This window comes from Babylonia areolata, chromosome 10 (assembly GCF_041734735.1).
Source record: "Babylonia areolata isolate BAREFJ2019XMU chromosome 10, ASM4173473v1, whole genome shotgun sequence".
NCBI lineage: Eukaryota > Metazoa > Mollusca > Gastropoda > Neogastropoda > Buccinidae > Babylonia > Babylonia areolata.
Genome location: NC_134885.1, coordinates 36,103,331 through 36,118,330, shown reverse-complemented (window position 1 = coordinate 36,118,330; position 15,000 = coordinate 36,103,331). Strand labels below are relative to the sequence as shown.

At 40.6% G+C, this 15,000-nt stretch overlaps 2 protein-coding genes across 2 annotated transcripts in view; both read right to left on the bottom strand.

The window, feature by feature from the left end:
• Positions 1 to 3,419, bottom strand: part of LOC143286970 (CD9 antigen-like) — a 36,474-nt gene extending 33,055 nt beyond the window's left edge. The window contains exon 1 of the mRNA XM_076594958.1: positions 3,367 to 3,419. The gene's annotated coding sequence lies outside the window, so the exon portion shown is untranslated. The remainder of the gene's footprint in view (positions 1 to 3,366) is intronic.
• Positions 3,420 to 9,815: 6,396 nt separating this feature from the next.
• LOC143286969 (PDZ and LIM domain protein 1-like) overlaps positions 9,816 to 15,000 on the bottom strand; it is a 27,236-nt gene continuing 22,051 nt past the window's right edge. Inside the window, exons 3-4 of the mRNA XM_076594955.1 lie at positions 13,188 to 13,336; positions 9,816 to 12,397 (exon numbers count right to left, since the gene is read on the bottom strand). Coding sequence (XP_076451070.1) covers positions 12,319 to 12,397; positions 13,188 to 13,336 — 228 coding nt within the window. The 3' untranslated portion in view covers positions 9,816 to 12,318. The remainder of the gene's footprint in view (positions 12,398 to 13,187; positions 13,337 to 15,000) is intronic.

Genomic DNA, 15,000 nt, shown 5'->3' with positions numbered 1-15,000 from the left:
TTTGGATACATGTCCCAGTTAGTGAGTTACAGTGATTCCACTACCATAATTCCAGGAGGTCCCAAACTAACTTCAGAGGGTCACTCTAGTCTGCTGCTGTATTCTGATTAAATCTGAAATGTTACCCAGCTAAACAAAGGCAGGCACAATTTATTTCCTTATCACAGTCATCCTAGTTTCTGGGCAAAGAAGTGGTGAAGGGAAACAACTCTTCTTCATAGCACTCAACTCCTGTCAGAGTACGAATCCACTCCACAATGATAATGTTCACTTTGTGTGTGTGTGTGTGTGTGTGTGTGTGTGTGTGTGCGTGTGTGTTTGTGTGTAAATTTTTTTCACTGTAAAGTGATATGGGTTTGAACTTAAAACCTTTGTCACTGTCTTTTCTCTTTACAATTGTTAGCTTTAGTATTCCCATGAAATGCTTGAAGCAACCTTTTTATTTTAGTATTGTACTGCATACAAGTCAATGTTTTGAATGAATAAGACCACCATTTTTAACAAAGTCTAAATATTCAATACTTCAGTCAAACAATCATCAACATTACATGAAGGCACAAACAAGTTAACTCACAAAATGCGTAATGCTGTGAGTGTTCATGTCTGTGTATATGTGTGTGAAGCAGAGAGAGAGAGCAAGAGAAAGTGTGTGTGTTAATGTGTGTTAGTTGTGTGCTTGTGTGCATACTAATTCAGTTGTAAGAATATATGAAACCTTAATACCAACACATGTAAACACATACACACTGTTTAGAAAATCAATAAATAGTTTCAGTTTCAGTTTCAGTAGCTCAAGGAGGCGTCACTGCGTTTGGACAAATCCATATACGCTACACCACATCTGCCAAGCAGATGCCTGACCAGCAGCGTAACCCAACGCGCTTTGTCAGGCCTTAAGAAAAAAAAAAGGTGAATAAATAATAGATAAGCTTACATAAATAGATAAATAAATAAATAAATAAATAAATTAATATAATATAAAAAAAAAAGGTAGTAGTAATGATAATAATAATAAAATAATTTTTAAAAATTTAAATAATAACTTGGAAGTGAAAACTAAGCAGAAGATGTCAGATAATTCTGACTAGTCATGGCCATCACGAAATAACAAGCAGCAGGGTAAGCAGTGAACACCAGCTGTGGCACTCCAGGAATTCGGGGAAGGATGACGAGGAAACGAGGAAAGGTCCTGCTCGGAAGTGACAAGTAAGTTACTCATTACTCACATTCTGTCAACAATCAGTTTGGAAGTGAGAGACTGATTGAGTGAGTGGACAGAGAGAGAGAGGGGGTGATAGAGTTGTGGTGTGGGGGGGGGGGGGAGAGAGGAGAGGAGAGAGATGGAGAGAGGTAAATAAGGGGGAACTGTAGAGAGAGGGGGAGGGATCAAGCCAGGAAACAGAGTGTGACAGAGGGGTAGGTGTGGCTGGGAAACTGAATGGGAGAGAATTGACGTGGACTGATGTATTAACCTTCGCTGGCTATCGTGGGTCATACACGACCCAGAAGGGTACAAAAACGCAAATATCTCAGCCAATTCTTAATATTTTTCTACGAAATTTCAGAAATGCTTCCTACACCTAAAAGGCCAACTTTTGCCAAAAAATGAAAAAAAATTCATTAATTAGTTAATAAGTAATTAAAGGTAGCATTTTAACTACACACGTACGCTTGTGTGGGTTGTGTATGACCCATGCTTTTTACTAAAGAGGAAAAAATGTGGTCACCCCTTGAAAGCTTGTGTGGGTCATGCACGACCCATACCTTTTTAATAGCGATTTCAGAAGGTTTAATTTGCAGTTAGTGAAGGAAAATAAAGAAGTCTTACTTTCAATAGCCTCACTACCCCACTTTTCTCCCACCCCCTCCCCCCTCCCCGGGCCCCGCCCCGCCCCGCCCCTTTCACCTGTCTTCAGCTATAACCCCCTTCCATCCCTTTCTCTAACAGCATGTACCTGTGTGACTGAATATCTTTGATTGTGCGTGTATAGGATGCTATGAGTCATCACTCTCTTTCTCTCTGTCTCGCTGTCTGTCTGTCTCTGTCTCTGTCTCAGTCTCTCTCTCTGTGTCTCTCTCTCTCTGTCTATCTATGTGTGCATAAGTAGGGTTTGTATGTATGTGCATGTGGTGTTATGCGTTTGTGTGTGTGATCAGTTGTGTGTGCGTGTGTGTTCGAGTGTGTGTGTATGTGCGTGTGTGCGAATGCGTGAGCATGTGTTTCTTCTGAGTGTATGTGTTTGTGTGAGTCTGTGTGTGCGTGTGCGAGCGCATGTGTGTGTAATCAGTTGTTACGATATGTTTTCCTTTCCTATATTTTGTTATAAGCTTTGGAGGAATATACAGGTTTTTGTCTCTTTACAAAGTATGGGTCATGCACGACCCACACAAGCTTTGGAGGAATATACAGGTTTTTGTCTCTAAAAGGTATGTGTCATGGACGACCCACATGAGCTTCCATGTGTGGTCAAAAGCAACAGCCAGTGAAGGTTAACAGTTCAAAAGTGAGAGAGCTGGAGGCAGAAAGGAAGAGAAATGAAGGAACAGCATGTCAAAGTGAAAAACTATATTGTGTGTGTGTGTGTGTGCGCGCGCGCGCGCGCGTGTGTGTGCGTGTTTGCGTGTGTGTGTGTGAATGTGAGCGCGTCGTCACGTGTGTGTGTGTGTGTGTGGGTGTGTGTGTGTGTTTGTGTGTCAATGTGAGCCCGTCGTCAGTGCATGCGCGTGTGTGTGTGGGGGCACGTGCTAATTTGCGTGGCTGCTGTTTTGTGCTGCATCTTTATCGCGTGTTTATTCCTTATATTCCTGTCCAGTGCGCGTATGTTCTCGATGGTTTACATAAATATTTTTTCCATATTTTTCAACTGTTTTAGTTTTATCTTTGTGTGTGTGTGTGTGTGTGTGTGTGTGTGTGTGTGTGTGTGTTTAAACATGCGCACAGCAAAACTCTACAATGTGTCGTGTTAGTCCATTTTACACTCGACACGATTACCACTGGCAGCATTCACAATAATCACTTCACTCTTGGCACCAAACACAGCTTCAGCAAGAAGACCTATCGATTTTCCTCCCCACAATCAGTCTTCTACCTGCTGTGCTAAGATGAAGTGCTGCCAACGCAAACGCGGGCAAGTGCCGGTCGATAATGTTTCTACAACAAAGCTTCTTATACCAGCCAAGGAAGCCTTCGCTTTCTAACATTTTCCTCAGAACCTTTTTTTTTTTTTCTCCTCACGAACACGAGTTAAATCCTGACTTGGGAAAACTCGTGTCAAACACACAGGAAACGATATACAACACACAGTATAAGACCAACACCCACACACACAAAAAAGGTTGATAAGACATTACAGGATTCCAACTCACCTTTTGCCGTTCGACACCTGTTCCGTTCTGAGCGTGTCGCAGAAGTCGCAAGTTGTTCTCGCCAAAACAATCGTGGTTCCAAAAATAGAAGTCGCTCGGCACGCCACCTACTGTCCGTGACCTCAGTGTGTGGGGGAAGGAATGGAATGTGTGTCCACTGGGTGTTGGCTGAAGTGGTCAATTTGTATGGGAAAGCGCGGGAGAGAAAAGAAAAGATGTCGCACGTAAATCCTGTGTGTGACTGAACATCTTTCATTCAAACACCGTTTGGTGACCTTGAGAGTGTTTGGTTTATGTTGTCACGTGCATTAACTGACAACTGTGACTGAGAGAAAGCTTTTTCTTTTTCATAAAAAAACACACCTGAATCTTCTCAGATGTCTCATCGATCACTTCATAAACTGTCTATCTATTATTATTATTATTGTTGTTGTTGTTGTTGTCAGTTGTTGTTGTTGTTGCTCATATTGCCACAGTGAGAGTGCATGATTGCTTCTGCTTTTTTTTCTTTCCGGCTTTCTGAACTATCCAATGTTAATATGATTACTTTTACTGCTCTTATTACTAGCTGACATATAATTATACAACAACGAAACAAAATAATAGTTCGGTGGTCATTATCGAATATAGCAAGTATTAAGGTTCTACTGATGCAACAATACATAGCCTACACTGAGGCCATTTGTAGATACTTACAGCTATGGAGAGAGAGAGAGAGAGAGAGAGAGAGAGAGAGAGAGAGAGAGAGAGAGAGAGAGAGGTCATCCTTCCGGCACAACTGAAGTCAGATGAGGTCGGGAAATCGGTCAGAGTAAAGTGCATGCCGTGGCCCCGCGGCCAAGAACACTTCTTCTTCCTTTTTTTTTTTTTTTTTTTTTTTTTTCAGCGGGACATCGGGTAGAACCCCAGCTGATCATTGCAAGGTGAACACTGCATGCATGGATTATCACTTGATGCTTCAACTGACGCCCCGCCCCGCTGTGTCGATTGGCGAAAGTCCACCCGGCGGTTCTGCCCGGCTGCGGCCCAATGACCACCTGCATCAGTGGCGAGGGCCATGGTGCATCCGCTGTTCAACCCTTCCCACTGAGGAATGTATCTAACTGAAAAATGTAATGTATCCAAAGGTTCATGGAATGTTTTATCATTTTGCTCACGGCGGTCACTCGGTGCATGCCTGGTGACTGGCTAGTGCAGGTAATTATTTATACTTAACCCCTTCGATCCATATAGCACTGACTCGAAGGAGGGGGAGGGGGAGGGGGTAGACACTACAGTCAAATAACGCCTTTTTTTCTCTCTCTCTCTCTCTCTCGCTCTCTCGCTCGCTCGCTCTCCGAGTCTCTCTTTTTTTCTTTTCTTTTTTTTTTTCCTTTTTTTTTCTACTTTGTGTATCATCACTTAGATTTCTGTGAATACCCGTTGCTATGGAAACAAATCAAAATGGCCGCCAAACAATGTATCAAAGAAATCGGGTTTGTGGCCCATGTGCTGCATGCAGACACTTTTTGTTATGTGGACTTGATACACAAAGACATTATCTTCATTTTCACGTGAGATTGTATTGATTCTTCAATTATTGTACTTTTTATGAATTTTTGAAATTTTGGGTATTGCGAAATCCTCAAAATTTACAAACAATGAGTAAAAAGATTGGAATTGCTATGAATTAAAACCCAGAGAATATTTTCATACATACTCGTGACAAAACTTCAATAACATGTCATAAAAAATAATGCAAAGTCTCATGGTTGTAGGTTTACTCATCATTGAGCAAGTTCAAGGTATATTGTCAAGGCCAGAAACTTGCGTTGAAACTGAACAAAAAATTATTGATAAACACTTTCGTGATTCAGTAAGCAATCTTTATTGGCATTTTTTTCATTGTTAAAGACATCTTTACAGTGGAAAAACTTATGCATATGATAGAAGAGATGCAAAACCCAAATCATGAAAAATCATCATTTTGGTCTCTTTTGCACTGCCGTGTCCACCCTTCACTTGAGGTGGCAGAATGGTTAATTGAGACGCTTATCTGCCAATACAGTAGTGTCCGTGGGTCTGGGTTCGAATTCAGGTCTCGCTCTTTCTGTCAAGTTTTATTGGAAAATCTGATCAAAGTGTATGAGCGTCGGAGTCAGTCTTCTTCTTCTTCTTCTGCGTTCACTCGTATGCACACGAGTGGGCTTTTACGTGTATGACCGTTTTTACCCCGCCATGTAGGCAGCCATACTCCGTTTTCGGGGGGGGGTGCGTGCTGGCTATGTTCTTGTTTCCATAACCCACCGAACGTTGACATGGATTACAGGATCTTTAACGTGCGTATTTGATCTTCTGCTTGCATATACACACGAAGAGGGTTCAGGCACTAGCAGTTCTGCACATATGTTGACCTGGGAGATCGTAAAAATCTCCACCCTTTACCCACCAGGCGCCGTCACCGTGATTCGAACCCGGGACCCTGAGATTGACAGTCCAACGCTTTAACCACTCGGCTATAGCGCCCGTCGAGTCAGTCTATATTCATTCGGATGAGACGATAAACCCGGCCGATGGAGGTCCTGTGTACATGACGCACTGGGCACACTAGAAAAAGAACTTGTGACAACGAACTGAGTGCATGTTGTCCTCTGGTAAGATTCTGTCAGTAGGAGAAATCCTCTCTGATGGGTACACAAATATCATGCGCACGTACTCATTGCCTGACTAGTCAGCGGGTTGATTAATGCTGCTTCAATCAGGCATCTGCCTACAGTACTAGATGTGATGGATCTGTCCGAACGCAGTAGTGCCTTCTTGAGAAAATGAAACTGAAACTGAGTAGTGTTTGCACATTTCTTCTGTCTTTGCTGCTGTGTGCACATGTCAAATGATCGGTATAAGGACAAACACGGCGCTTCCTTTTTTGAGGAAGTGTCTGGGTTTGTTCCAATGTACCTTCTATTTAACCGTGTGCTAGCTGGATCAGTAACGCGCGTAAGCAGCAATGACCTGAAGTTGTGTACCTTGTGAATGGAGAAAGTTACCACTCTTTACTATTTTTTAATCATTAAATTTTCATCTCCTGGCCTCATTAATTGTTAATTTCCAGTTGAAACTGAGTAGGTCGACTCACCGACTCACTTCAGGTTCTTCCTGCGCCTCAATCTATATTGTGACCTTCTTCCTTCTCAGTGACTGCGGTTGTCCACTGACGTTAGGCCAGTCGATCTGTTGTGCACATACTGATGATCTCAAGGCCTGACTAAGCGCGTTGGGTTACGCTGCTGGTCAGGCATCTGCTTGGCAGATGTGGTGTAGCGTATATGGATTTGTCCGAACGCATTGAGGCCTCCTTGAGCTACTGAAACTGAAACTGATGATAAACTGACCACGGACTGCAAACAACAACAACAACAACAACAACAAAACTCATGATAATGATAATAATAATGATGATGATAATGAGAAGAAAGAGAAGAATTGGTAGTAGTAGTAGTAGTAGTAGTAGTAGTAGTAGTAATAGTAGTAGTTGTATAGTAGTGATTATGCAGCAGCAGCAGTAGTAGTAGTAGCAGTAGTCAGTTGTTGTTGTTGTTGTAATTATGTAGTAGTAGTAGCAGTTGTATGAAGATTTCTTCTTCTTCTTCTTCCCGGCGTAGTAGGTTAGTTGTTGTTGTTGTATGAATTCTTCTTCTTCTTCTTCTTCTTCTTCCTTTAAACATTATCATTTATCAGCATCTTCAGTGAAAGTCGGTTGTTTTTCTTTTATAGATAGATTAAGAATTAAACCATGGCTGATTCTTGACGCTCCTCCCCCCCCCTCCCCCTCCCCCGGCACACACACCCTCCCCTTCTTTATGGAAAACGAAGACATTGGGGTTTGGATTTACTGATGACTCTTTTACAACATCTCTCATTAACGTTCATTAATTATTTACTCCATAATACTATCATCTATCGTACATCACCCAATGAGCCCTTCAGGTCTGTGGTGCGATGTCCAGTTTTTTTTAACTCTTTCCATACGAACGGCGAAAGAGACGACGTTAGCAGCGTTTCACCCCAATTACCATCATCAAAATATTGCAAGCGGAAGGCTCTTATACTGAAGACGTGAATGTTGACAAAGAATACCACAATTCTGACGACGGAAGCTAAAGGTTGGGTCATTCAGACACCCACTGGACATCGGAGGGGTCTGTGTAGAGGAGAAGAGAGGACTGGCCGTACTGAGTGAGTTAATCTTGGGATTTACTATCACGAGTTCCTTTTACGGAATCCCCATTTGGATTATTGTCCCTTACTTTTGTTACTAGCCACCGTCTGCTGTGAAGGTTTTTGGTTGGGGTTTTTTCCCCCCTCCACTTCTAGATTCTAAGAAAATGTGTAGAGTATCATTTTAGTCAAAATTCTGCTTTTTTACTCGTTCCCGTGTGAGTTCTTCTCATCAATCTTAGCTTCCATGAGATGTGTTCTTGACATAAAAAAGCACCTGTCAAACTGAGAATGTCTTCTTCTTTCTTTTTATTTTATTTTATTTTATTTATTTATAATGAGAATGCTTCACTGCGGTCAGGATTAAATCCCGATGAGCATTCCACAGAGTATCAGTAGCTCAAGGAGGCGTCACTGCGTTCGGTCAAATCCATATACGCTACACCACATCTGCCAAGCAGATGCCTGACCAGCAGCGTAACCCAACGCGCTTAGTCAGGCCTTGAGGAGAAAAAAAAAAATCAAGCTCCACAGACTAACTAGTTAAATGGCTAACATGAGAATTAATAAGACTGGTTTTAAAACTCGGGCCCCCGCTTAGCCCACAACTTCCTATCCCTCCCCCAGCACTTCCTAACCCACATCTGCGCCATGTAAGAACTATATATCTTTTATAATCATTATTTCGTATGTCCTTATTATCATTTCTCTCTCTTTGTCGCACGTGACATACGCAGTGACAAACATCCACTTTCACACAATTACGCCAGCAAGCACAGACACGCACACACACACACACACACACACACACACCGAGTCAATCTTGAACTGTCAGAACTCAGTCGAATACTCTTGTGCTCAAGGTCATCACACGTGTGTGTGTGTGTGTGTGTGTGTGTGGACTGGACATGTAACGGCCTATCCGTCCAGCCCCTCTCTTTCTCGGACCATCACTTCCGTTGCCACTTTAGTCAGCGTCCACCATCTACAATGCTTTAACTCACTTACTGCTGCTGACGTGCATGCTTCACAGAGAGAGAGAGAGAGAGACTCACACACACAGACACACACAAAGTGAGTTCCCATACAACAAATCGGCCTCTGTACTCGAACGCGAATGTGTCTCGTCAGCAGAATTTATTCAACTCAACGCGAATCGTGCTTCACAAGTGTGCAATCACTACTGTATGTGTGTGTGTGTGTGTGTGTGTGTGTGTGTGTGTCATACACACGAAATTATTGTTATCCACATCCATGACTAGAATAAGGCACTTGTATTTCTATAAAAAAAAAAACACACAAAAAAAACACGTAAGGCAGTTTTGTTAAGGTTTTTGTTGTGGGAGGGAGAGGGTGGGAGTGGGCGGTGAAAGGACTCTAAATCAAATTTTTATTACAGAGAGAGAGAGAGAGAGTAAAGAAAAAAGATTAATGCTGGCGTTATCAAAAAATGCATCAAAATTCATTTTAATCATATTTTTCAACAATGAACTTGAATTTATATATATATATATATATATATATATATATATATATATATATATATATATATATATATATATGGATCCAAGAGGGGAAACTGGAACAGGAAAAGCATATGGCATAGGGAATAATATAAAAGGCAAAGTTCCAGAAATTCTTATGATTTTATTTCTGTCTCAGATCACACACACGACACAACACAAATCAATAAATAATCACCGAAGGCACACGCGCACACGTGCGTACACAAATAACCACAATTCTACTGACAACAGAGTGCAATAAGAAAAACAAACAACAACAACAACAACAACATATACACCAAGCAGATTGCAGGCCCGTTGAAACAGAATGCAATATGCACTGAACTGGGTGACGCCGGGAAAATTAGCACACGAAGAAAGCACAATGTGAAGATTGTTACTGGCTCATAAGAACACAATCGCAGAATTCGTTATCAGTATCAGTATCAGTAGCTCAAGGAGGCGTCACCACGTTCGGACAAATCCATATACGCTACACCACATCTGCCAAGCAGATGCCTGACCAGCAGCGTAACCCAACGCGTTTAGTCAGACCTTGAGAAAAAAAAAAGGTTAATGAATATTTAAATTTAAAAAAATAAATTTAAAAAAAGAAAGAAAGAAAAAAGAAAATAATTATGGTTATGATAATAATAACAACAATAATAATAATAATGATGATGATGATAATAATAATAATAAGAAGAAGAAGAAGAAATAAAAAGACAATAATGATTATTAAAAAAAAAATTAAAGAAAAGAAAAAAGAAGCGTTTCATGGTTGCTGAAGGCCACAAAGCCAAAAAGCAAGAAAGGCCACACACGCACACAAACACACCAGGAAATATGAGCTAACATTCACTTAGTGAAGTGGAAGACACCGCCAAAAAAGAAGACAATCATTGTCTACGGCATGTGTTACGTAATACTATATAAGTGTCCACTCAGATCCTTAGGCCATTTCCATTTTACCATTTCCTTTTACGCGAACCACTGTTATCCATAATAAACTATGCACGACAAGCAAGCAAGCTTAACATGCAGTTCGATGTCATCAATTATGATATTGTATACATTCAGTGTGTGACATTAAACGCAGCTGCTACAACGTAACACATCTGGACACTCGACATGGAGCCTAGTAATCCGGATGTCATCCATTATGATCTTATATACACTTTAAGTGTGTGATAATAAATACGAGTGTGTGATAATAAACACAACTGCTGTTACAGAGCACATTATTCTGGCCACATGACATGGAGGCTTGCAAAATTCATCCACCCTGATAAGTTGCAGAAGTCTGGTTGGTACAAACTATAGCAGGAACCACATGGAAGAAGAATTAAGTGGGATCAACGAGGCGGCCTACTCACGATGTGTGTTGCTCTGCTCAGTGTTGAACGAAACATGCATCAATGCTGAAGATGACAAAAAATTATCAGTTGTTTATCTTGCGAAAAATCTCACATGGCAGAGCATGACCCGTGAGTACCGTGCAGCGGAAAGGATCGAGATGAAGCAGCAGATAGAAAGAGAGAGAGAGAGAGAGAGAAGGAGAGAGGGAGAGAGAGAGAGAAGTGGTGACACTCGATTGATACAACTCCAAAATACTGATGACAAACAAACAGAAGCTGTCCATCTGTGCTGTTGGTGCATGCCATGAAGTCTTCATGCACACAGCTGTAATCAACTCATGAAGATTGGAACTTAAGAATCGTCCAGTTGAGTTGACTTGAAAAACCTATCATTTGGCGAGTTGTTCCGGTGCCGATTAGATTAAACTATGCCAGCTATAATGTGAAGGTCAAGTTGTTGCACACGTGCAAAGATGGAGTTTTGCGAACATATATAGTGGATTTTTTTTTTTTTTTTTTTTTTTTTTTTTTTTTTTTACCATTCCCGTGTCCAGGGATACAGTGTGAGTGCCTTCTTTCTTCTCGATCAAGAATACCTCACAGAGGTAACTAATATCGAACCCTTTTATGTAAATTTTTAAGTGTAAAATTAATGGGCCATGAATATAATGACAATTTCAAAATGACCAGCAAACATTATTAATGTACAACTTATACACGCGTGTGTGACTATCTTCAAGGAAACATAATTATCGCAAGTGAAAGGGACAATCACTCCAAAACAAAAGAAAGACGACAGAAGTTGTATCCCCTGTGCCACAGGTCACAGGGAAACGCACAGGCCTACTGCATGTACTGTTAGACTTCTTTAATGCACATGTAGCCATCGAATTCTACGAAAAGCAGTGAAAGATCGAAAATTTATTAACTGCATCATAAACTTGCAATACTGTACGGTAGTTGAAGTTTACCCACACAAAATAACATCAGTGACATGTTGTAGTGCGACTGATAATGGGATGAGAGGTACAGTATTAATTTCTCGTTTGCAAATAATTATTATCCGATATCCAACGCAGTGAAAGAAGAGTACAGATATCATGCCAGTGTGGCCTTGTCCACCATCTCATAACAATTATATCGTTTACAACAGTAAAGAAATATGTAAGTCAGACTTAGATATATAAATAAACAATGACTCTAACCCGGCAGCGTCAGAAAAGGAATCCTTCAAATGTTTCAGCCAAACCAGAATCTTCAGCTGAAATTTTTACAAATAAAATGGTAAAGTTTTTGTCATCATTTCCTGTACACGGGACAAAGTGATAGAATATGTTCAGTAAAACTATAATACAAGCATCCCAGTTAATATAGTTAATATACACGGCATATACAGTTTTTGTTTTTGTACTTTAAACCCTTTTATAATTTATCGACAAATCTGATCACATACATCTTTTCTCGTAAAAGACATGCTGTTATCACAAGTGTGTTCTATTGATAATGGGAACATGGTCTGATCATTCAACAAGCAAAAAAAGAAATTACTTAAAAAAAAAAAAATCAATGTAAAGTGAAAAAAAAATAAACACGAAAAGGCTTTGCAGTAAACACCATATCCATAACAAAAGCACACAAACACACACACACACACTCGAGTTTCAAAATGTCATTTTTCTGTGCTCTACTTTTCTTCGACTAACAAATTGCACTGCAATAAGCATTTTGACTTGTAAATCCTTTCGGATTTTCTCTTGTAACTTCCAGGCAATGGTAGCGTTGTGTTGGCAGCAGAAGTGACGATGGTTTAGACGGGAGAAGTTACGTGTGGTCACTCGATCATGTTATGGAGTCGGGGACTAAGAAGATTAGCTCAGCTGTCAAGGCTCTCGTCACTGGTTATGTTTCCAGGGAGAGAACTTCACAGGTCCTTTGGGTTTGATGGCTGAGAAGTCTGTGGACTGCGCTCCCCTGTTGAGAGAGAGAGAAAATAAAATAAGCAAGTAAATGTGACCCGTTCTTTCAAAATCACGCAGAAGTTATAATTTTCATTTTATGAGATGTGTACATTTTCGAAAACTAGATTTAACGTAGATTAATATGGTATTAGTATCATTAATGGTGTTTTTTTTAGTTTTTTTTTTTTTTTTTTTAATTGACCGAGATATGCAGCTCTGAAGTTGGTGTGTATTATGACGGCCATTTTGGGAAAATGGACTTTAAAGATTTCGTGTCATGCTGCATCAGATTTTCCTTAGCAACAGACCTTCAATATTCACCAAACTTTCCCAAACTTTGCAGAACACAAGACTGATGTCAAATACATTGTCAAACTAGTATATATAAATATAAAAAAAAGATACACAAATAAATAAATGAATAAATAAATAGATAATAAATAAAGAAATAAAAAGATTAAAAAACAAACAAAAACAAACAAAAAAATCAATAAAAATTATATAAGATAAAATAAAAGAAGAGGAATTACGTATGATGAACAATATATATTGTACCGAAGGCGAATGCGCGAACGAGCTAGCACGTTGTTGCACATACATGTGCTTAGTTAAGTGAGGGATACATACCAGCTTCAGAGCTGCATATCTCGGTCAATTTTTTTTAAATACAATAATGATACTCATGTCATATTAATCTACAGTAATCTAATTGTATATTATATACACACCCATCCACCCCACCCCGGCCACCACACAGACACCACACACACACTACTCCTCTCTCCACACACACAGACACTGACCTGACGAGTGTCAGCTGGAGGTGTGTGCCGGCACTCTTGATCAGCTGGTGTGCCTGCATGTGGGTCAACTGCTGAGCGTTGGTGCCCCCGATCCCCAGGATGGCGTCCCCCGGGCACAGGGCACCGGCACTGGGCGTGCCCGGCTGAACCTGGGGATGTGGTGATAACGATTATTGATGTGATGGAATGAAAATGATGATAATAACGATGATGATAACGATAATTATAATAATCATAAGAAGAAGAAGAAGAAGCATAGTGATGATGACAATGATGTAGAAAGAATGTGTGGAGGAGGGAGGCGGGGGGTGGGGGGGGGTTAGGGGAGGGGCGGTTGGGGGGGGCGGGGCTCTGTGTGTGTGTGTGTTGGGGCTCGTGTACGTTTAAGTGTATTTGTTTGTGCTTTCATATCTGTGAAACTGCATGTTTCTTGCATATCTGTTATGTATGTGTGAATGTGTGTCTGCATGTTTTACATTTATTTGCTTATTTACTTGTTTTTCATCATTATTGTCTTTTTATTTTATTTTCATTTACTTTTATAACTATGATTCTTAAAAAAAAAAAAAAAAATTCTCTCAAGGCCTGACAAAGCGCGTTGGGTTACGCTGCTGGTCAGGCATCTGCTTGGCAGATGTGGTGTAGCGTATATGGATTTGACCGAACGCAGTGACGCCTCCTTGAGCTAAAAGAATGAATGAATGAATGAATGACAACGATGATGATTATGATAACTTGTATTACTGATGATGATACTAACAATAATAATGCTAATGACAATAACAACAACAATAACAACAACAACAATAACAGTTATGTGATTATACTACAGCTAATGATCACGAAGTTGATGGTAACAATCATCATTAGAATAATCATAACAGTGTGAATTTATATACGGAATTGTATCTTCACGCAATTGTTTTTTCTTTTAATTTCTTTTTAACGATATCTAGCTTAATTAGGTCCCCTTACTCACCGTACTTATCGTGATTCGTATAAAGCGTGCATTAAGTGTTGGAGAGAGAGAGAGAGAGACATAGAGAGAGACAGAGACATAGAGTGGGGGCGGGGGAGGGGAGGGGGGGGCAGGAGGAGGGGGGGGGGGGCGTGGGACTTCTGAGAGTGAGAGGAAAAGCCGAGACAGACAGACAGACTGACAGACGGACAGAAAGAGACATACATACAGACAGACAGTATAACCCTGAAGAACTTGGAAATAAGTCATTGATGTTCTGTCTTTTTATTTATTCTTTTTTTTTTTGTTTATCCGTATCATTTTCCCATCTTTCTTCAGTTTCTGAACTTCCTTCCGTCTTCCACACACCCATTCATTCATGGTGGCGGGAGACGGATTAGAGACAAAGAAAGAAAGAAAGAAAGGAAAAAGGGGGAAAAAAAGAAAGATAAGAAAAGAAAAGAACCACGTCAAATTCCAAACCAGAGTTTTCTCCCATTCACTATGGACTGAACCACACACCCCTCATTATCTGTAACCAGTCACTGAACGGACGCACTCGAAAGTTTCAGTTTCCAGGTGTTTCACTTTACTGCTTCATTTCACTATAATCACAATATTCTGTTCAGCAGGGCGAGAGATGGGGGAGGATGAGCTTGTGGGATTTTTTTTTTTTTTTTAACAATCCTCACAACAGCGCAATCCTCAGCAACCTCCGCAAACTACAACAGAATCATCAATATAATGATGTTGGTTGTATAAAGGAAGAAGAAGAAGAAGGGCGGAGTTGGGAAAGATGGGGGTCAGAGGGGGGTGGCCCGGGACGGAGGGAACCGCAGCAGGTGAGGGAGATGA